The sequence below is a fragment of the Esox lucius genome, chromosome 17 (assembly GCF_011004845.1).
Source record: "Esox lucius isolate fEsoLuc1 chromosome 17, fEsoLuc1.pri, whole genome shotgun sequence".
Taxonomy (NCBI): Eukaryota; Metazoa; Chordata; class Actinopteri; order Esociformes; family Esocidae; genus Esox; species Esox lucius.
This window is the reverse complement of record NC_047585.1, coordinates 31929452-31952654: the sequence shown is the minus strand read 5'-3', so window position 1 is coordinate 31952654 and position 23203 is coordinate 31929452. Positions and strand designations below refer to the sequence as shown.

At 43.0% G+C, this 23203-nt stretch overlaps 2 protein-coding genes across 8 annotated transcripts in view; one reads left to right on the top strand and one right to left on the bottom strand.

Moving 5' to 3' along the window:
* The window catches only part of dnajc14 (DnaJ (Hsp40) homolog, subfamily C, member 14), an 18206-nt gene extending 7286 nt beyond the window's left edge, over nucleotides 1-10920 (bottom strand). Inside the window, exons 1-4 of one of the 2 annotated variants that reach the window (XM_010881417.4) lie at nucleotides 10693-10920; nucleotides 1597-3173; nucleotides 1126-1232; nucleotides 564-683 (exon numbers count right to left, since the gene is read on the bottom strand). In XM_010881417.4, the coding sequence (XP_010879719.1) occupies nucleotides 564-683; nucleotides 1126-1232; nucleotides 1597-2925 (1556 nt within the window). In that variant the 5' untranslated portion in view covers nucleotides 2926-3173; nucleotides 10693-10920. Of the gene's footprint in view, nucleotides 1-563; nucleotides 684-1125; nucleotides 1233-1596; nucleotides 3174-3828; nucleotides 4316-10692 lie in introns of those variants that run through there. The other variant, XM_034287083.1, reaches the window with a different exon arrangement.
* nab2 (NGFI-A binding protein 2 (EGR1 binding protein 2)) lies at nucleotides 9850-23203 on the top strand. 6 transcript variants are annotated; one of them, XM_020055590.1, is made up of 7 exons: nucleotides 9850-9952; nucleotides 15560-16477; nucleotides 17582-17715; nucleotides 18546-18597; nucleotides 20808-20922; nucleotides 21320-21505; nucleotides 22987-23203. In XM_020055590.1, exons 2-7 carry the CDS (start codon nucleotides 15569-15571, stop codon nucleotides 23082-23084), a joined length of 1494 nt encoding a protein of 497 aa, XP_019911149.1. In that variant the 5' UTR covers nucleotides 9850-9952; nucleotides 15560-15568; the 3' UTR covers nucleotides 23085-23203. The 6 variants fall into 6 exon arrangements, with proteins under 6 accessions (XP_019911149.1, XP_010879714.1, XP_010879715.1 ...); XM_010881412.2 differs by having other exon boundaries at nucleotides 9850-10045; XM_010881413.2 differs by having other exon boundaries at nucleotides 9850-10345; nucleotides 21320-21471.

The following is a 23203-nucleotide window of genomic DNA, read 5'->3' as shown; positions in this document are numbered from 1 at the left end:
CAGTCCGTGGCGGGGATCGAACACAGATCGCTCACATGGCAGTCCACGTCTCTAACCACTACATTGTTTAACAAGGGGTAGTCAATCGGTCAGTCAATCAGTCAGTCACTCTCGCAGTAAGAGACATTCGCTCTTCTTGGCCGGCTCCACTTACGCGGTCTGGTAAAAACAATGACCAATTCAGCGAGAAAATATCATTTTGTCAAACCAGTGAGTAATTATGAGATTCCTACAACTTCCATAGTGCTTTGCTCCGGGAAGGGATCAGTATTAAGTGGCTGTTTAGTTTGTACGTAAGCAAAATGTATCTTCTAAAATAACTATGCCTGGTGGATGTTCTGTGGTTGGCTATGCTATTGTCAAGAATACCAAATCAAAAAGAGACTACATATCCTCATTTACTAGAGAGGAATACTGACAGATGTGAGCAGATGTGTCCATTTCATTTATTAATTATGCAAAAATACTGAAGGAGTGACAAGTAAATTGTACTATAATACCAATCCTTCATCTGAGATTAGTTAACTGACACTGCAGATGTTAATTCAGTCAGAGTGACGTACTTGTGCTTGCCCTCACACTTGGTGCACATCATGGTGTTCATCGCTTCCTTCAGGTCATCCTGCAGTTTGGTGAGGAACTCATTCATCGACTTGGAGAGTTCTGTTGCAGCCATGCGTTTGCTGAGAAAGAAAGCATTTGTTTATAAAGGCCTTGTGTATAAACTACCACCATACCTTATGTCCCTGTTGACATATAGCAATACAAGCTATTAGGCAAAGTCTAAGGTAGCTAAGGAAATACAAATATCCACTGAATTAGGAAAATAAAAATAGTTTTATAGTACCTCACATTTATAATCATCTCACAGATGTCTCCCCGGGTCAATTCAGATGGATGTTAGAGGATCATTTAATAAAATAATGAGTTTCTTTTGACTGTGCCTTGCTTCCTGTAATAGTGTTTTGCATTTTGTGCAGTATATAGTGTAATTTGGTTTGGTTTTGCAGGGTCTAGCTGTAAGACATTTGGTCTCAGCATGACCACCGCCCCACATAATCTAAATTGAAGTTTCTTGCATTGGATTTAAGTTACATTCCGGTTGCTTTAGTGGATTCTACTTACAGCTCGTATTCCCTCCGTGTTTCTGGGTTGCTGACGATGTCCCAGGCAGCCCTAAGCACCTTGAAGGCCTCCCCGGCTCGTGGGTGCTTGTTCTTGTCTGGGTGGACCTGACAGAGGAATCGTTTCTGATTACAATTCATATTGTGGATATGAAACAATAAAGACGACGGCAGCCATGCACAGCTAAGCGTGAAACAGCGTTGGCTTGTGCTCCCTGGCCCAGTTGAAATTAGTTGACCATAACCAATACAATTGTATAATACATAAGTGTAATTCTCCTGTGTGGCTCAATTATTAGCGTAACGGCCATTTAAGGTCAAAAGGTAATGGGCTTAATTCCTACTAGGGCCATCCATAAAAACAACATATGCACATGACTAAGTGGCTTGGGACAAGAGTCTCTCCTAAATGGCATATATGTACCTGAATTCACAAGACATAATTCCCACGTCATTGCACCCTCAAACATACCTGGACAGCCAGCTGTCTGTATGCCTTCTTCAGCTCTGCTTCGGTTGCGTGGGCCTCCACCCCCAGCACTGTGAAAGGGTCCACCTCCTCCTCAGGGACTTGCGCCAGCGCCAGCAGCCTCTCCAGCTCATGTCCAGGCTGGTACCTGCCTGCTCCACCAGGAGACTCCGGAGAGAAGGGGGGCACTTGGGTGGGGTCGCCTCTCCTCCTCGTGAAACAGCCACTGACCCTTTCCACCAGTGAGGCCACGCTCCTCCAGACCCTGGAGTCCTTCACGGATGTCCACCACCGCCGACCCCTCTCCCCACCCAGCCTGACCAGTGTAAACCTGGCACAGTGGAACCCCAGCAACAGCACGGCACAGAGGATGCCAAAGCAGGTCACGGAAGCCTGCCAGACCCACTTCACCAACTGGATGCCCTTGTCCACAAGGACTGTCCCGGCACACCTTGCCCTCTCAAGAATGCGCTGAGCGTCTGCCTTCATCCCGGGCACGTCTGTGACCTTGTTGAGCAGCTGAGAGCCCAGGTCATACAGGGCCACCCCGCCGGCCTCCACAGCCACCCCGCATCGGTGGGTCACGTTAACAATGAGCTCCACCACCATGTGGATGCAGGAGAGGCACCACGGACTGAGCCGCCCCGACAGTAGTTCCCTGAAGGCCAAGGCCAGCTGGTTGCCTGTCTGCCGACGGCCCCGGCCCTGCTGGTGGTGGTGGTTTCGCCTTCGGGCCTGCTTGTGCCTCCCCCCGCCCGAAGACAGGGACCCTTTGGGTGGGTAGGCAGAGGAGGGTGATGTAGCCTGGATGTTTTGCTCTGAGGTCACCCCGACGGCTCCACCTGCTCCGCTGTTCCGGGACCGGCCTCTCCTCCCACCAGCCCCGGCGCTCCTCAAGCCCGACTCCCCATTCATACGTGGCTCCTTCCCACTGTCCTCATTTCGGCCTCTTCCTCCACTCTCCTCTTCATCTCCACCCTCTGTCTCATTGTTTCCTTCACTTTCCACATGCTCCCCAAAGTCCTGTTTCAGAAAGACCCCATCCTCTTTGGCCTTTGCAACTCCAAAATCCTCTAATCCTACATGCCCTGAGTCCTCATGTTTGACAGGGATATCCTTAGAGGTAACTTTAAGATAGTCCATACTGTCCTCATTGGATATTGGTTGCTGAGTTTCCTCATCGTCTCTGTCTTCCCATTGGTTGGACATGTAGGTGGAAGACGAGAGGGGAGGAATACCTGAGAGCAGATCATCAGGGCTCTCCTCATTTGCCTCTACGGTCCATCTCCTTCCCTCCATCTCTACCTGCCTGTCAGACACCTCTTTCTCCATCTACCTCCCTGTCTCCGGATTAAAGTGCCAAGAAAACTCTCCAATCTCACGGCAGGTGGGGGACTTGACCCATTCTCTCACAGACGCATCTTCTCCGACACCACGCTTCAACACAGTGGAAGAGTCAGATAAGGACGGCTGAATGATTCTTGAATGGCAGGCACCATTGTCCAATGCAGGCAATAGATCAAGGATCAATCGTTACAATCCTTGAGCCCGACTGGCCTCATCTTGCATTTGGTTCTTGTCTGTGGAGACAGCAAGTTTAAACCTTAGCAGTATACACTAACATTTTCAATTCCCTCGCACCAAAGAGGTATGAAGTTCAAACTGAAGTGAAATTATGAAGGATTTGGAGTGTCTGTGTATATCAGTGTTGTTTTCAAAGTCATGTCGTGTCATGTCATTAACAATAACTGCAGTGTGTCTAGGTCAATATTCTCCACCAGACGGAACGCTGCATGACTCCAACGCCCTATTTGACGACCACAATATCAAACGTTACAGTACAGCTACACAACACACCTCCGACATTTTGAAAACACAAACGCTTTAGCCATCTGGTTGTCAACAGTTGTACGAGACAATTATTCCTCTCCTAAAAAAGAAAGGTCTGGGCAGAATATCAATGCACAGTGCGGACAATGTTGGGTTCTAGTTAATTATGTCGCGGGTACACCGACCAGCTGTTTCAAAACGACTATATGTCTCGTAGTTAGCCAACGACGTTAGCTTACCAGGCAGCTAGAAAACAAACATTTGTTTGGTGGTATTTACCTACACAGTTAATGCAATTTAGCAAAACAACGTAACTGTGGATTATTAATAAACGTATCTTAGGTATTTTACTGCTAACACTAACTAGAATGACATTGGTAAAGATGACAGCCAAGTGCAACTCACATTTCCGTAAAAGGTAGCATAGGCTTCCTTTCGATGTGGCTAGCTCGAGCCCTGTAGGCTAACGTTGATCCTCGATATGACCAAAGGTGGCTAAACAGTCGTAGAAAGACTTATTAAAAATTATTGAATTGTGAATGCAAACTGTTCTTATCTTGTATGAGGAGAATACGTTCCTTCTCCTTTCATAAATATGATTTATTTCATATTTTGTTCTTGGCTTACGCTGTCGTTGTTTGTCTTAACCATAGAGTTGGATAGAGGCAGCATCCTTCTATTTTTCCAATAATTGCAGAGGCAGCGCCATTGAGCGCTTCCGGCATTTTAATTTAGTCTACACGGTGCCGGAGATTCTATTTTCTTGGCTGATACCCTATTCCAACCGGGTTATCAATCATATGATCATGTCTCCAACAGGGCAATCGGGAGGGATATTTCCACGCAAATGACTACATAAAAATGATTGGAAGCCTTCAATAGTGAAGTCCACGCTAAAATGTTATTTGTGCACTAAAAGCCTCTATCCTATTCTATGGTTTTATCTGACTACTTTTCACTTCCAGGGAAGCGGACCTTGCACCAGAGACAGTCCAAGAACAGAGACAGCCCACTGAAGACATGACCCCATTATTTTTTTTTACCACGGTTATTCAGCTCTGCTCTTGCTTCAACATTCTTAGCTTCAAATTTTTTTGTGCTGGCCATGTTTTTGTCTGCCACACTTTCTCTTGTTGCTGGCACTGCTGCCTTTACCCACTGTAGAGTTCTCCCTACAAACACACTCCCTCCAAGTTTACTGTAATCCATCAAATGTATTTATAAAGCCTTTTTTACATCAGCAGTTGACACAAAGTGCTTTTACGAAAAACACCCGGCCTTAAACCCCAGGGAGCAAACAACAGTACTGAATTTCAGTGGCTAGGAAAAACTCTCTAAGGAGGCAGAGATTTAGGAAGAAACCTAGAGAGGAGGTGACCAGTCCTCTTCTGGCTGTGCCGGGTGAACATATTAAGAGTACAAATTGTAATAATGAATAAATGCATGTGGACTGAGTCCAGAGTCTATATAAATTTAGTCCAGATCGAAAGCATGACCAGATGGACAAGGACTGGGACAACACGGGGAGGGGGGAGGTGTCAGCACAGTGGCAGCTGAAATCATCAGGTATCGTCTTCATCTGCAACACAACCAGGAGGACTTTGGACAGGCACATCCACTTTTTCAGCAGCACCCTTTACTGTGATTTTTCACTTCAGTTAACTGGCCCTTGTTACATACACAATACCAGACTCATTGGTACAAACTTATTTAAGCCCCATTTAGGCAAACCCCCTCATCTACAGCAACACTTGTCAACATCTGCATTCCTAATAGTCATATGTTCTCTGATCTTTCACATTGGTCACTCCTAAACCCTAAACCCTACACTCTCTTTTTTCATAAATTTTACTGCATAAGAACACATCAACTGATCACATTAACACATCATCTAATCTACAACTTACTCTCATTGGTTATATGCTTAATGTTTTCTGACTAGACTTGATTACTGGCTGATGAAGGGTTTCCCACATTCTGTGACATACGATTGGCATCTATTTTCATGAGATTCTTGTTCTTGATTAGATGGTCAGTCACCCTAATCGACATCGATTAGAATTGTAACTTTCTTTTCAGCCTCAACTCCTGGTCGAGCTTTCCCACACATATTCGCTGGCTCGTTTTAACAAGATGGCAGGCAAATGTTCCCAAAAATTAAGCACTTACAGCTTGCCTTCAGGAGTATCTGAGAACGAACATGATCACCAGTTTGAAAAAGGAGTCAGCAGCCATTTCAGAGAATGTATATATTCTCGAACAGACTGAATTAAATGTATGTACATTTATAACTAATGTATATGATTAAGAAACATTATTTCAAACTGTCAAATTGTGTAACTCACTGTTTGATGCAAAATGGACTCAGAAGCCATACAGGAACACAAAAGGCAGAAGGGTCAAAGAGAATAGTTTTTTGCTTTTCTCTCTGCCACAGGAAACTGGGCTGGCTAAGTCAAAGTCTACGCCTTCTCCACTGAAAGTCTTCAAAGACTGAAATAATTTGAAAATTGTGTCGACTGGGGCCTGTACAGGCCAGGAAGACTGAAACCACATGTAAACCTAAGGTTCTAAAGGTATTACACTCTTAGGCACTACCAGCTACCTCTGCACAACTGCTTAGTTAAAATACAACTGACCACAGTCAATCCAACTGTATCCAAGGAGACAGATAGATATCAGCCAGACAGCTGCAACTGGTGACTGTATCGAAAGCTTAATCCCAGCCAGTGGCTGCCACAAAGAATCTCATTGGGCCACAAAAAGCTTGGCCTCTGTCAGAAAAACTTGCAGCTTATTACAGAAGGACTTTCTAGAGCAAATTGGTGGTTAAGCAAATCCTCATTTTAGCATTTTATCTCCTTTAGAATGGCAATGTGTATAGTGATTAGTGATTAGGATGAAATGGTTGGTAGAATCAAAAGCTTAAGTCAAATCAATAAGAACAGCAGCACAATGAAGATGACATGATGCTGTCTAGTCTGTTTCTGAGGGACACCCATGGCCAGCTCTAAAGCCTGACTGCACCACAGTGACACAACAACATGGGACACAAGATGGTTGCCTAACTGTCTGTATACAGTTTGGTGTCTCCCTTGTCACAAACTCTGAAAAGGGGGAAAATGGCATCAGCTTCCCAGTCATGTAGTTTTTTTTTACTCCCCCAGTATGGCTTAAAAATAAATGTGTAAAAGAAATCTGTAAAACTATGATGACTTTTGCTCCTTGGCAAAATGAGAAAAAAAGAAATGTGTCATAAAATTGCAAAGTCTTAGCCATAAAAAAATAGGGGGCACTACAATGTTTGGCATATGAGATGCCTGATTTAAATATTGCATAAAAGGCAGCATTTTGTTATTTAGAGGCCCTGGAAAACACTGCTTGTCATTTAAGAATTCACTGAATATACATATGTATATATAATGATTAAAGTCTAAAATATTATTATCCTGAAGTAGCCTAGAATGTAGGCCTAATAGTAAAATTATCATCCAATAAAAGTAAAATACGAACCATTTTCAGTCCCAATTTATTCCCTGTTTATTAAAAATGTAAACATACAGTTGATATCATTCTGTTACTTTTTCCTGTTCTCAAACATCATCCACTCTTTCGTCTGCCTTCTCCACCCACCCGGATGCATTGCATTCTTTTGCCCATTCCGGATGTGGTACTAAAGTAGACTGTGTGGGCGGCTGAGAGATCAACCAGGGCTCTCCGCCGCAGAAGGGGGAGGCCTGGAGGAGGAAAGGGGAACTTAAAACCAGCAGGGGGCACAGCTCTCTCTTTAGGGGACTCCAGTCAACTACAGGCAGGGGATGGAACTAAGGCCAAGCCAGTCTCTGCAAACGGAGCAGACGGAGTGTAGCACATTGTTTCACTTTGCGCATCATGAAACCAGCTGCTCCTTGTTCACCGCAAGAAGGTGCATGCTCTGGATACATGTAACACAACAGAGAGCGGGGCCCAGTTTTTTGTGCAGACTTAAGGGGCATATGGGCAGCTAATCTAAAACCAGCCCATAACCCTACCAACTTGCTTGATGGACCCTATTTTGTCCTGTATTGCTGACTAAAGACTGAGGGTGAGAGGGGACAAATAAAACCATAAACTTCAGTACACACGTGATTTAAATGCTACAATTCCTGATCCGCTTTAAACAATGACATTCCAATGAACAAATCCTTATTGTTTTAACATGACATAAGTCTATGTCATAGTTGATAATTGAACTTCAGAGGTATTTATCCTGAAATCAGGATTTGGAACGTCTATCAATTCTTCTGTGTAAAATTGCATAGAGATGATGCCTAAGGGATTCCACGTTGTCCAGGAATGCTGAATGCTGCACTGTTGCAGATTCGCTGGAAGGGGCCTCTGGTCGTGGAGGACTAAAGATATTCTAGATTCAGCTGTGTAAGGATAATTTGGGTCCTGGAAGCTGGTATCTCTTTGTACCAACTGTCTCCCCACTACTGGGCCAGGTCCCTAGTAGCCGAGAAGATGTAGAGTAGTCCAGAAACGTTGATTGGATGTATTGTGTTGATGACTCTGTTATCAGTGTCTGTGGTGCACAAGCAGTTGTTGAGGGCCATGCATGCCTTAAAATGGTTTCACCTTTTTCTGGGGCTCCTTCAGGGGCTTATATAAGGATTCTCTTTCTTTCAGCAAGGATTCCACCCATTCTCTGAAACACTTCCTGCTCTAGAGGGTAGTATTTCATGCAATATCATTTATTCACATTGATATAGTTTTCAGATCACAAGTATTAATAGTTACATGTATTTTGCAACACTATCAGAATGTGATCACAGAAAAAGTACTTGCTGTCAGAGTTTCTGTGGTAACTTTGGCCCATTCTGCTATAAGCAACCAAATAATTCCACAGGATGATGGAAAAAAACTGTTTGCTAGCTTACAACTCAGTCATACTTTGCTGTGTACTACCACTTATATACAACTGAAAGCTCACAGCCAGCCTTTCTACAACACATATGGGCAAGCTGTGATTCCTCTTGTACAAAATGTGAGAGGAAAACTGCTATAGTCATCAACCAACATCTGAAGTTATAGTAAATTTTTCACATAGTTTGGCCTTTTCCCAATAACTTTTTAGAAATGTACAGCTTACAGTGTGTATCTTGTCTAACCTATGCAAACACTTGGTGAATATACTGTTGGATGGCAGGCAATATGTTTGACATTAACTGCATTTCAGTGCTTACTTTTTAGGCCAAGCTACATGTCTCCCCTCAAAATGGAAGAACTGTAATCAAGCAAGGGATCAAATGGCACATTCAATCACAACTGCTGGACAATTTTTTTCTTAACTTTTTGTTATTTTGTAAACAATTGGGATTAAGTAATGTTCTCAATAACACAATTTTAAAAAATTCCCCTTGGCAGATCAGGGATTCAAACCAGCAGCCTTCCCAGTACTGGGCCTACACTATCCACAAGGCCATCTGGTGGGACAATGGAGGTTATACAGTATAGACACACTACTAGTAGAATGGTGATTGTTTGCCTAATAGAAACATACTACTAGTTGTTTTGAGTGTATGCCTAATAGAAAACATACTGATTTCAAACAGCGTTTTTAACATGTATATTAATATACAATAATGCTTATTTTGTTGAGGGGCAGATAGACCGTGTGTCAGCATGCTTGGACGCCTACATGGTAACCAGAAAGAGGGACTGAGACAATGGTGCTTTGTGCAAATTCACAGCTGTGGAGAACATATAGGCTACGCAACACTAACTATTTAACCAATTCGTCCCAAAATCAATCAAAACAATCATGACTAGTCATGTTTGAGCTTAAATGCCACCGATTTAAGCATTATGCAAAATTAATTCCGTGCAAATAATATAAGTTGAATTAAGCCTATGCTATAAAAACAAAACAGTAACGTTGTAGGCCCAGTCGACTGTAGGTCAAATTCGCAGTGATGCCAGTTGCATCATCGGGGAATCCCGTCTTATGCGTCACGCAGAGAATCTAACCAACCGTTCGGAAACCGCATTTCACCACTCATTTGCCACCACTTGACGATTCTCTGTCAATTTTGTTTACGACTGCAAGCAGACCATGAAACAGCATCCAATATAAACAATTGTTGTAATCTAGCGCTATAGATGAAGATGACTTAAATATAAGGTAAAGACTTAAAAAACATTAAACTATAGCCGCATACAGCACACTTCACACGTCCGTTAATTACCAAGGTATAGGATACCTGTGTCCTCAAGTCGTATCGAATAGGCTGGCCTTGAATCTTTTATCGAAGTGGACTGATAAAATCATAAAATTATAGGGTTAATAAGCAAACCTCTGTCTTTCAAGCCCCCCGCCTCCCACATATCCAATTTGAAAACCGCCTCTCTACCCAGAGAGGAAAGCTCTTTTTCGGTCAGATGGCGTGCTGCAGTCCACCCCCAGGTTTCTCTCACCCACACAGCCAGCAAAAAGGCAGCCAGCAACCAATACGGTTAGCCGTGGGAGAATATCTGCTAACGAATTCAGGCGAGTTGGTTACGATCCGTTCAGGGATTTAACTGATGACAACAGCATTCAGAAGTGGGAAAGAAAACGATTGTTCAGGGAAGGAAAGCGAATGTATGTACATGAATTAAAGGCTCCTATAATAGCCTGTGCACAATAGCTCTATTGATCACCTTTTGATGTTTATTTTCTTGTATTTTATTGACGTTTACTTAACGGGCCCGTATGGCATTTCAACCTACAAACAAAAGAAATTAGACTTGTCGAGGCGTGAGACTTTAGATAGGGTAAAACGTGGGATAACCCTTGCACTATCGCTCATTGCGCGGAAACTGAATTCGGTTAGCTAAGACGACTAGGTCATTCATTTCGCGCGGGTCCCTGCCATTCCAGCCGTCAGAAGACTCGGACGAGGTGAGAGATGACGTGTAGTTGATTCAGTAAGAGTTAAAGTTAAAAGCCATTTGCAATTGTTTTTTGTTGTTGCAAAAATGCGTGTAGTTCTATACATTGTGTATATTGTAGTTATAGTTACCTGAGATGTATACTGAATGTGCACACTACTATTTACTGTATTTCATGAAGCTATAGCTTCATCCCGTAACTGAGTGTACTGTATATAGCTAGATATTCGGTATCGTTTATTTGCGGAAGGTTATATTGCACACTGAAAAGTTAATTACATGGGAATACGTTATGGCTAAGCAAAACACGTTTGTCTTCTACAAAGGAATGTGTGTTTAACTCTATACTTTACTCACCATCCGGGGGTTTACATTCTTTCTTCGCGATCAAGTTGTACAAAATAAATTTTCCCAGGTGGTGCCACTAACAGAACAAATCCATATTTTCTTGTTAAGTTTCATGACGTCATTTATGCTCACTGATTTTAGAAAAAATCTGGACGACTGTTATCTTAAGTGGCAGTATAACTGCGGAAAAAATATTTTGATAGGTTTGTTGATAGTAATAAACTTATACAAACACCCAGATGGAATGAAGAGGCGAGTGTTTTGGCTGGGGACTACCGCTTTTTCATGTAAATTCACGTTTTTGTCAGGCAGTAACTACTGTATGCAATGTCGTTAGCTAACATAGCTATTCGTTGTGATATCGAGCTGGAAATACATCCTATTTACCAGACTCAGATATCCTTTTCAAGAAATTTAGTGTTTAGTAGGTAACTGCCTAAGGAGACAATATTCATGCACAAAAACAAAAATAAGACATTAAATTCAGTGTAAAATATTTGATATGCATAATTTAAAGGGGAGGTTCACCCATATGTTTTTACTTTCGGTGCTTGTAGTTAATCCCTCAAAATATTTTTTGCTGAGCTTTCATGTAAAAATGAATTCCTGTTTAATTAATCATATTATATATTACCCTTTCAATTAATTATGTTTGTTTTTCTTTAAAAAAAATTATTCAGACCTTTATGGACAGCATTTTGCATTTATTATATTTTATTTAATACTTTTGGAGAAGCAGAACCTCTGTATTTAGTTTTCAACGTCAATATCTGTAAGTAAAAAGATTGACCACTAGCCAAAATATTTTAATAGGATCTCATTTTGACGACTCGGTTTTTGATGTATTGCTGAAGTACATGTACTTGAGCAGTTGTTTAAAGCCTAAATCTTTATACAGTTTCAGTCTATGTAGTGCTTCTACCGCTCTCATTTCCGTCCTGATTCCCCATAGGGATCGAAACCACAAGCTCTGGCGTTGCATGCGCCATGCTCTAAAGAGTTACACTTTTTCCGTTTCTCTGCTTCCCATTCTTAGACGCAAACCGTACAGATCCTGTTCTCTTGCAGAACCAGCTAGTAACAGCTAACAAAAGTTATCGTATTTGCGTATCAACATTGTTATTTTTACATGATTCTGATTATTGTAGTTCGCACTATCATTGTAATTTTATTTTGTCATTTCAATCTTGCTTTAATCAGACCAGAGTCAGATACAAATCAGATCAGTAACCATCAGGCACTTGGTCACCTCCATGACCAAAGCCATAGCCGATTTGTTTCAGTTTGGTGGTTCCAAACTTTATTTAAGAATCTTGGGAATCGTTAATGCTGCATTTATTTTGAAGATCCTGCTGAGTTCTACAATAATTTATTTGACGTCATGGCTTGTTTTTTGCTCTGACATGCTCTGTCATCTGTCAGACCTTATATAAACAGGTGTGTGCCTTTCTAAATCATGTCAAGTCAATTGAATTTACCACTGGTTAACTCTAATGACGTTTTAGAAACATCTGAGGGATGATCAGTGGAAACGGGATGCACCTGAGCTCAATTTCAAGTGTCATCGAAAAAACGATTTAATCCATTTTAGAATAAAGCTGTATTTATACACAATTTGGAAAAAGTTAAGATGTCTGAATGCTTTGTATACTGTAAATGTATAATCCATTTAAATTAATGTATATATATTAAATAGTCACCGTTGATTTTGACTATGTCTTATAGTGAAGTTCCCATTTTTATTGGTTGTTGTGTACAGGATACAACATCATGCTGACATTCTGACCTGCAGTTTCCTGCTCCAAAATTCTATGACAATGAATTTGATAGTATTTTTAAAATAGATGGCCTATAATAATAAAAACAAAACACAGTACCAAGTAATAGTACAACCCTGTTTCCAAAAATTTATGGCTGCTTTGAATTTGATACCAGCAACACATTTGTGACAGAGGCAACAAAAGACTGGAAAAGTTGTGTAATTGTCTGGTGGAATATCACACAACTAATTAGGCCACAAGTCAGTAACTTGATTGGGTATTTCTCAACATAAAACTGCGAAGAGTTTGGGGATCTCATCATCTACAGTACATAATATCATTAAAAATTCAGAGAATCTGGAGAAATCTTTGTATGCAAGGGACAAGGCCGAAAGCCTGAGCTCATTTAAGATGGGCTGAGGTGAAGTGGAAAACTCTCCTGTGGTCTGACAAATCAAAATGTGAAATTATTTTTGGGAATCAGGGACACCGTGTCCTCTGGACTAAAGACGAGAAGGACCATCCGGCTTGTTATCAGCGCACAGTTCTAAAGCCAGCATCCGTGATATGGGGGTGCATTAGTTCACATGGCATGGATGACTTGCACATCTATGAATGCTGAAAAATATACAGGTTTTGGAGCAACATGCTGCCATCCAGACTGAATCTTTTTCAGGTAAGGCATTGCTTATCTCAGCAAAACAATGCCAAACCTCTTTTTAAGAAGGGGGACCGGAGGGTGTGTTCCAACTACAGGGGGATCACACTTCTCAGCCTCCCCGGTAAAGTCTATGCCAGGGTACTGGAGAGGAGAATACGGCCGATAGTAGAACCTCGGATTCAGGAGGAACAGTGTGGTTTTCGTCCGGGCCGTGGAACACCGGACCAGCTCTATACCCTCTACAGGGTGATGGACGGTTCATGGGAGTTTGCCCAACCAATCCACATATGTTTTGTGGATTTGGAGAAGGCATTCGACTGTGTCCCTCGTGGCATCCTGTGGAGAGTGCTTTGGGAGTATGGGTTCCTGGCTCCTTTGCTAAGGGCTGACAGGTCCCTGTACGACTGAAGCAGGAGCTTGGTTCGCATTGCCGGCAGTAAGTCAGACTTGTTCCCGGTGCATGTTGGACTCCGGCAGGGCTGCCCTTTGTCGCCGGTTCTGTTCGTAATTTTTATGGACAGAATTTCTAGGTGCAGCCAGGTGCCGGAGGGTGTCAGGTTTGGGGACCACACGATTTCGTCTCTGCTCTTTGCGGATTATGTTGTCGTGTTGGCCCCTTCAAACCAGGACCTTCAGCATGCACTGGGACGGTTTGCAGCCGAGTGTGAAGCGGTGGGGATGAAAATCAGTACCTCCAAATCCGAGGCCATGGTCCTCAGTCGGAAAAGGGTGGCTTGCCCACTTCAGGTTGGTGGAGAGTTCTTGCCTCAAGTGGAGGAGTTTAAGTATCTAGGGGTCTTGTTCACGAGTGAGGGAAGGATGGAACGGGAGATTGACAGACGGATCGGTGCAGCTTCTGCAGTAATGCGGTTGATGTATCGGTCTGTCGTGGTGAAGAAAGAGCTGAGCCGCAAGGCGAAGCTCTCGATTTACCGGTCAATCTACGTTCCTACTCTCACCTATGGTCATGAGCTTTGGGTCATGACCGAAAGGACAAGATCCCGGATACAGGTGGCCGAAATGAGCTTTCTCCGCAGGGTGGCTGGGCGATCCCTTAGAGATAGGGTGAGAAGCTCGGTCACCCGGGAGGAGCTCAGAGTAGAGCCGCTGCTCCTCCACATCGAGAGGGGTCAGCTGAGGTGGCTTGGGCATCTGTTCCGGATGCCTCCTGGACGCCTTCCGGGGAAGGTGTTCCGGGCCCGTCCCACCTGGAGGAGACCCTGGGGAAGACCTAGGACACGCTGGAGGGACTATGTCTCCCGGCTGGCCTGGGAACACCTCGGTGTCCCCCCGGAAGAGCTAGAGGAAGTGTCTAGGGAGAAGGAAGTCTGGGCATCCCTGCTTAGACTGCTGCCCCCGCGACCCAGCCCCGGATAAGCGGAAGAAGATGAATGAATGAATGCCAAACCACATTCTGCACGTATTACAACAGCATGGCTCCATAGTAAAATAGTCTGGGTGCTAAACTGGCCTGCCTGCAGTCCAGACCTGTCACCCATTGAAAACATGGCGCATTATGAAATGAAAAATACAACAAAGGAGAACCCGAACTGTTGAGCAGCTGCAATCCTTTATCAAGCAAGAATGGGAATACATTTCACTTTCAAAACTACAGCAGTTGGTCTCCTCAGTTACCAAACGCTTACAGAGTATTGTTAAAAGAAGAGGTGATGCAACACAGTGGTAAACATGCCCCTGTCCCAACTTTTTTGAAATGTGTTGCTGACATCAAATTCAAAATGGACATGTCTTTTTCCAAAAACAATAGAAGGTCTCAGTTTTAACATTTGATGTGTTGTCTTTGTACGTATGTGTTTGAGTGCTTGTTTGCCCAGGGGAGCAGAGTAAGTGTTGGTTGTTAGACCAAGTCAAGTATTCGGTGGTCTGATGGCTTGCTGTCTCTGAGCTTTTCTGAGACCCTTTGCTTTGGTAAAGTCCACATTTGACCAAAGGTAGGCACGTGATTAGTGCCTGACATGGATGCTGTTGTGCCCTCTTTAAAGCTTTGGTGGTGTTGATGGGCCATGACTCTGTATATGTGAACGCAGGGGAATCTAAAGCTGTTCACTCACTCTACTACAGCACCATGGAAGTGGAATGGGCGTGTTCCCTCTGCTTTCAATCGTTTTATTTTGCTGATGTTTAGGGAGAGTTTGTTGTCCTGGCACCACAATTGCAGTCTGCTTGCATCAAGTTTAAGGAATGTAAAAGTGTATGAGACATCTGTCTCATAGAGTAGTTATCACAACACCAGAAAAATACCAAAAAACAAGTGCCAACATTCCAAAATAAACATAGTCCTAATTAATAATACAAACTGATTATTGCATATTGCTAACAAATAAATAAACACAGCAATACGTCCAAACTATTTTCTCTTTACAATTATCAAGTTATATTTAACTTAATTGGAGTCCTGAATAACTTTGGTGTGGTCCATCTTTCCTGTCTCTAGTACTGGGCTATGTCTCTGCCACGCACGCTGGGGGAGCTGCAGCTGTACCGTGTGCTGCAGAGAGCCAACCTGCTGGCCTACTACGACACCTTCATCCAGCAGGGCGGCGATGATGTGCAGCAGCTTTGTGAGGCTGCAGAGGATGAGTTTTTGGAGATCATGGCACTGGTTGGTATGGCAACCAAGCCCCTGCACGTGCGCCGTCTGCAGAAGGCCCTTCGTGACTGGGCAGCCAACCCGGCCCTCTTCAACCAGCCGCTGGCCAATGTGCCCCTGGGAGGTATTCCCTTGTTCAAGGTGGACGGGACGGGTGCTAGCGGGACTGCCACCGGAGGACCCAGGAAGTCCCTGAGTAACGGGCAGCCAGGGTCTCCGTGCGACAGAGAGGACAGGGTGTGCCTCACCCCTCTGCACAGTGGAAGCCCCAGAAGCCCCTGCTCCCAGGCCTCGCCACAGCCACCAGACACCCACTACAGGGATAAGCTGTCCCCAATGGACCCCCACTGGCTCAGCCCTGAGCAGGATGCAAACAGCGCCTCAGCCTCAGGGGTGGACGAGGAGCAGCCCAGCCCCCCTCTTCTGCCCCCTCGTCCGGCAGGTCCATCCACGCCCCCAGCTTCCTCCTCCTCACTCTCTCCAGGGGCCCTCTCGGCCTGGCCTGGGGGCCAACTTGACGGTGAGACAGCGCGGGCTGTGGGGGAGAGCGTGGACAGGCTCCTGAGGACCCTGCCCAGGTCGGACCCCAGAGAGGTAAAGACACTGCTCAGGATGAACAAGAAAATGGCCAAGACAGTGGGCCACATCTTCAAAATGTCACCGCAGGACATGGCCAAGGAGGAGGAGATCCGCAAGTACAGCCTGATCTATGGCCGCTTTGACTCTAAGAGGAGGGAAGGCAAGCAGCTAACGCATCATGAGGTGTGTTATTGACCCCACTACTATACGTTTCTGTTTACTGGTGTACAGTACCAGTCATAAGTTTGGTCACACTTAGCCATTCAAGGGTATTTCTTTATTTTTACTTTTTTCCACAGAATAATAGAGAAAACATCAAAACTATGAAAATATGACATGGAATGCATTAGTAACCACAAAAGTGTAAAACAGATCAAAATACATTTCATATATATTCTTCAAAGTAGCCACCTTTTGCATTGATGACAGCTTCGCACTCTCTTTGCATTCCCTCAGCCAGCTTCATGGAGTAGTCACCTGGAATGCATCTCAATTAACATGAATTTTAAAAAAAGTTAATATATGGAATATTAACTTTCCTTAATGCATTTGAGCCAATCAGCTGTGTTGTGAAAAGGTAGTGTTGGTATACAGAAGGACCATAATGTCTGTAATGAAGTAAGCTATATTATGGCAAGAACAGCCCAAATAAGCAATAAGAAATGACAGTCCATCGTTCATTTAAGACATGAAGGTCAGTCAATCCAGAAAATTTCAAAAACTATGAAAGCTTCTTCAAGTGCAATTGCAAAAAACATCAAGAGCTATGATGAAACTGGCTCTCTTGAGGACTGCCACAGGAAAGGTAGACCCAGAGTTATCTCTGCTGCAGTGGATAAGTGCAATTGAGTTACCATCCTCAGAAAGAGTCAATTAACTGAACCTCAGATTGCTGCCCAAATAAATGCTTCACAGAGTTCAAGTAACTGACACATCTCAACATCATCTGTTCAGAGGAGATTGTGTGAATCAGACCTTTATGGTTGAAATTCTGAAAGAAACCACTACTGAAGGACACCAATAAGAAGAGACTTGCTTGGGCCAAGAATTTGACATCCGACCAGTGGAAATCTGTCCTTTGGTCTGATGAGTCCAATCTTTTTTTGTTGTCTCCAACAACCATGTTGGAGCCCAAAATAGTAAAAATAAAGAAATACCCGTGATTGTATAGGCATGTCCAAACCTTTCACTGGTATTGTATGTGCAGTTTGAAACCTTTTCATCATGGTGTTCATATCATACTTACATTCTCTTTCCCCTCACATCTTTTATATTCCTCATGTTCAGCTGATCATCAATGAAGCAGCTGCCCAGTTCTGTATGCGTGATAATGCTCTACTTCTGCGACGCGTAGAGCTATTTTCATTGGCTAGACAGGTGGCGAGAGAATGTGCCTATACCTCTACACTCAAGCAAGCCAGGTAAGGACATTACCCTCTGCAGGTTAGGGATTTCCCCACCCCTGACCCTGACTCCTACCTTAACACCTTTTCTTTCTCTGTCTAGACTTTATCTATTGACCCTGGTAAAAGTAGTACAAGAAATGTGGAAAAGGTTGAAAAGGAAAGTTTTGAGTGAGGAACAGCAGTGGTCTCTTAATTTTAACCCTTCTGTTACTCACTCAAAACCTTCCTTTCGACTTTTGTGGAAAAGAAAGAAAAAGGTGCAGTGGTCTCTTCATTTTTTCCGGAGCTGTATGTGTTTCAGGCAACCCACTCTCTTCCTTTTGCGTACATATAACACGGGTTCACACAATGTCATGCTATGCATACGCCAAAGTCCTTTTTTTGCTTGCAGTTGAGATGCGATCTCCTCCCATTAATAATAATGGTGGTCAATAAAATCGTTTAATTGTCACGCACCAACTGAAACCTATTTGAAGTCACCATCATCGAGGCACAGATTTCCCGAAGAGCGACTAATTGTTTAAAAGCCGTAAAAGGGTAAAGGTAAAACTTTAATATCGCATTTATTCACCATTGTTCTTAATTGGAGGAGATTGCGTCTGAACTGCATGCAAAAAAGTACTTTGGCGTATGCATAGCACGAAATTGTGAAGTGTAAACCCGTGTTATATGTACACAAAGGGAAGAGAGTGGGTTGGTTTCAGGAATAGCCTTGGTTAGCCAACAGCATATTTTCATATTGTAACTGATTATAGGGAGCTACCTTTAGCTAATAAACAGACAGAATACCAGGGTTTGCACAATAAGTTCACATTTCACTTTTTTACGTTTTTCTATTATTACAGAACAAGTGCAGACGACTGCAGCTTACCTTCCCAAAAGAGGGTGAAACATGAGGTGAGTGGACTACATACTCTGAAACCCTAATTTTACCAACAGTTGATTAAATGAAGTAATTTTTTTGGTGGAAACATACAAAAGCTGCTTTTTCAACATTATATCAACCCCTACGGTCAAATAAACAAATTGCAATAACCTACTATGGATTAGCAGATCCCTTTCAAGAAATCTGTTGAGAAGTAGATCTAACCCATGGTCCACTTGCCCATGGCTGTCTGAGGTTATACACAACAGAAAAATGGCATGGGTCAAGGCAAAACAAATGAACTCAAATTCTGATTGGCAGGAATTTACTGTATGTATAATGCAAGTTAGAAAACTAAATTAGAATGTAAACACACTGGTAAAGAGTTCTAAAATCCTTGAATAAATTCTTGTCTGCCACAACAAAATAATTTTGTGACTTACAACGCTTCTGTTATTGGTGCAGTAAATCGGCTCTTAATTTTAGTTGCCTATCTTTTTGAAAATACTTTGGTGCCAACTTTACAGAAAATTATTCTAAAATAAGTCAATATTCAGTACAGCTATGCTCTTTTCTGACTGACATTTTAATTGTGGTTGGAAATGTTATTGCTAGAGCATTGGATGATAAGCTGAATTGTGCTGCCTTGTTTACAGATCTGTGAAATACTTTTAACTCAACTGATTATTCACTTTAATTAGAAATTGGTTGATTTTATGCTTCTTTTTTAAAAGATGTAATGCCGAGGTGGTATTTTCATCCACTTTGCTCTTAACCAAACAATGCTGACCTGGGTTGACCTAATGAACTTCCAGTTAACTTCCAGTTATGTTTCTGAACTGGGAAACTTGAAAATGTATTTTAGAGCTGTTGTTAGTTGTATAAGCAATGCATTAACCCAACAGAACTCCAATTATTTCTCACACTTGCATCTAAAAAGCATAGCATAAATAAGTTGACGTCATACGTGAGTTCACTGCTGCTGGTGGTGTTTGAGGCAACATGTTTTTGACAGTTGTTTATGTGTGACATCAAATTGTAATGCATATTATTGAGGATAAAGCGCATGCCCTTGGCAACAACTGTCTGAAGCTACAAAATAATCAGCATTTTCTTAGAGTTACTGGACGTTATTGGGTTCATATCTTGGTGGGGGATTAACATGGCACTCAACTAACATATCATGTGAACATTTCTGAGATTTGATGTCAAATATATAGGCACTTTAAAGATGCAATCTGGAATTTTGAGAATGACAACAAAAATTGCCTGTCTGCTTAACAGTGATATTGTTAAAAAGTGTAGTGGTTTAGAGACTCAGACTGTCACACAGGTAACAGGTTATTAAATCTGGCCAGTGAAGACTAACTGAGCATAACTTTGCTTCAAACATCAGTAGCTACATACAGTAAACCAAGCAAACAAGACAAAAGGAAAATATTGCCGCATTGGCTTAACTGGAGGATTCCTTGGAGGAATGAAATTCACAAATAAGTTGCAGGCCCATGAGTATTGCATCGTCACCCACTGACAGAGACTGAATCTAGAATGTGATTGCAATATCATTAAAATGCTGTCTGTCCCATAGCTGCTCTTCAAGCTCCCTCTCTGGCTCACCACAGTCACTTCTACCCGCTACGAATTTTCTGATTTTTTTTTTAAACCTCCCATTCGGGCTATATGTGTTATGTTGTATTTAGAGTATTTGTATAATCTAGTTGAAGAATCGCTATCATACATGAAATTGAAATGAAGTGAGCAGGAAGTTTTAAAGTGAATTGTTGCAGCAAAAACAGGCAGGCCAGCTGGCTTTCTGTTAACATAACAGTGTTAGCTAGGAGTTAATAACAGCACATTCAGCTTGCTAGCTTTGGTCAAAGATATTTAACTGTGTGCAGCACTAGTTAGTACAATTCCCTTAGTTCTGTATGAAGTAGATGTGACTGGCTGTTCTGGATAATGTCAAACTTCATAAAAACTGACTTTTGGGGCACAAAACCCCTCCTTAGCTAGATGTATAATGGCATAACTAAGACCTTCTCATCAAATAATGTAATTATGTTTTGGTTATTTAACCCTGTGTTAATTGTCCCAAAGATGCCTCCACAATGTTGGGTTATACCACACCTCTTTGTGTGTAATTGCTTTTTTATACCATAGGTCATGGTTGCTTTTCAGTAGTAATTGTATGTGGTTTTAGTTGACAGTGCGTGTTTGAGATGTTTTTGTGTTTGAATTTCAGGTGATAGTGTCTGAGTGTGTGTCCTCCCTCCATGGTGTAGAGGGGTCCGAAGGTGTGTCCCAGAGGGCTGACGAGGACAGCCTATCAGGAGAGAGTTTGGACAGCTTAACACAAGGTATGTGCGGTGTCCAGATTCGAAAAAAAGGCTTTTTTAGCAACACTAGCATGTACATAATGTTGGCTCAAGTCAAGTAGGCCTAGCATCTATATGCAGTAGTTGTTCAAAACAGTACTGATCTCCTATAGTAAGTGTCACTTAATCATATTCCATTCCCAGACATTCTTTATGTGTTTCTGTAAATGTCAAAGAGCCCCAATGACAGTAAAGTGCCACTGATAAACAGGTCATATGATTGGTCCAGCTGTGTCCCGAAGGCACCCTATTCCCTATATAGTGCATTAGCAGGGGGCCATAGGGTGTCCATTCAGACATAGCCTCAGTCTTGTCAAGAAGCAGCTTCATGTGATTGGTTGAAAATGGCATTCATACCTAACCCTGTCTGTCCTAATAGACGTAGGCTCACAGTGCAACCAATCTCCATCCCCCCGCCCCCCCACCGACACCTCCATTGCTGCCAACTGGAGTCGCCATCTCATGCAACAAACGCTAATGGATGAGGGGCTGCGATTGGCTAGGATGGTGTCACATGACCACCATGGCAAGGTCAGCCTTAGATCAGAGGGGACACATACCACAGGTGACTTTCTGAATAATGGCTTGCAAACATTATAATGCAAACGTTAACACTTAAATTGATAGTGCACTCCAAAATAAAAGTTGTCTGACTTTTTCAGGCTTAGAAAGCAGTTTTGAGACAATCTTTTCAACAGATGTTGAGTAGTGGGACACTGACTGGCACATTAACACATCCTGATATTAAACAACTTAAGGTCTGAAAACATTACACAAACTTGCATTTGTGGAGTGAACTATCACTTTAATATACTGCCCCTGTAGCAAGTATACTTAACAATGATAACGTAAAAAAAACAGAGGTAGCATTAAGAATAAGAAAAATACTTTTACTAATTATATGTCTGTTTCAAGAATATTAAGTTGAAACTGAAGTGAGTCAGAAGAAACTCTCTGGGGTGATGCCTCCCACAGCCAAGGGCTGAGTTTCACTAGCTGGAACTTGGGAAGGGAGAAAGGAGGAAAATACGTTAGGGGATAGAGAGGGAAGAGGAGGACTGAACTTTCAGATACAATCTAGATGAGAAAACCATAAATAAATTTGACGTAAATGTCATTACAGTAAAACTAGCATGAGGTCTAGCAGCCTGTTAATAACTAAAAGAAACACTTCAAATGATTGGACTTAAACCTATTCCCTGTCACATCTTGTCAAGCATCATTAAAATGTAAACGGTGCAGCCATTCGGATGTTAATCAGGCTAAGCACCAGGCTGTCACAGCTGGCAGGCTGGAGAAGACACAGGGAGAGAGTGGGAGAGAAAGAAAGAGACAGAATGATGATGGGGTGTAGAGGAAGTGCTGTGGGGGAGGTAGAAACGGAACCCCCCCCCCACCCACCCCCCCTCCGCCGGCTGACGTCACCGTGTTCGGCGTGTGGGCTGAAGGGCGGGCTGGATGGAGAGAGGGGGCGAAGGAGTGGGTGGTAATTGGAGGGCGTTGCATTGACTCACCGAGCGACAGAGAACTAAAATAAAAACCTGTGGGAAGAGAAATGGCACAGGCTTTTTTTTCTTCTTCTACCTTTCCCTCTACTTTATAGAGGGGGGGAATAAAATTGAGGTTTTCATCTCTCTATGACGTTGGTCTCCCTCTCGCCTACCCTCTGTTATTCGTTGTTCTTCTCACTCACCCTGGTTTCCTTCTCCTAATTCAATGTCACTCGCTCAATGTAACACATCCGTCTTCTTTGGCTGTCCTGTGACTGCACGTCCTCCATCTAGTTAGCTTATAAGTGGCCTCTCATTCTGTGACATCTAAATTAAATGGAAAATATTGGGAGTGCTACCACACGTGCATGGTGCTGTATTTCCCCTTGCATTATAAAAAAAAAAATTGAAGTAATCATGAAAGCTGTGACCCAAACCAATCTACTAGATTATTGGTATGCAGTTGACGTGCAGCGAGCACTGTGAGATCCAGGTGGAGGTAAAAACGTGCTGTCGTCATGTTTTCCGGCTAACAGCCTCATCTTTCCTCTTCCAGACTTCGAAGGCAAGACAGAGAGGAGGAGCTCAGTAGCAGGCTGCAGGAGCAGCAGCCCGGGCAGCACCAAAGACGACTCGGACCACGGGGGAAAGTGATGAAACCAACCCGAGCACTAACCACTGATGAGGATTCATCACCAGCCCCGCCTCCTGGAGAGGCAGACTAAGCAGCAGGCTTCCTATCTGGGCTTGAACCACTGACACATGGGAGTAGT

What these genes read in the sequence shown, in the direction of transcription:
- nab2 (XM_020055590.1), top strand. Translation starts at nt 15,569, where the DNA reads ATGTCTCTGCCACGCACGCTGGGGGAGCTGCAGCTGTACCGTGTGCTG. An exon ending in AAAAGAGGGTGAAACATGAG is followed by an intron (nt 18,598 to 20,807) that starts GTGAGTGGACTA and finishes TTTGAATTTCAG; the next exon opens with GTGATAGTGTCTGAGTGTGT. An exon ending in AGAGGGGACACATACCACAG is followed by an intron (nt 21,506 to 22,986) that starts GTGACTTTCTGA and finishes TTCCTCTTCCAG; the next exon opens with ACTTCGAAGGCAAGACAGAG.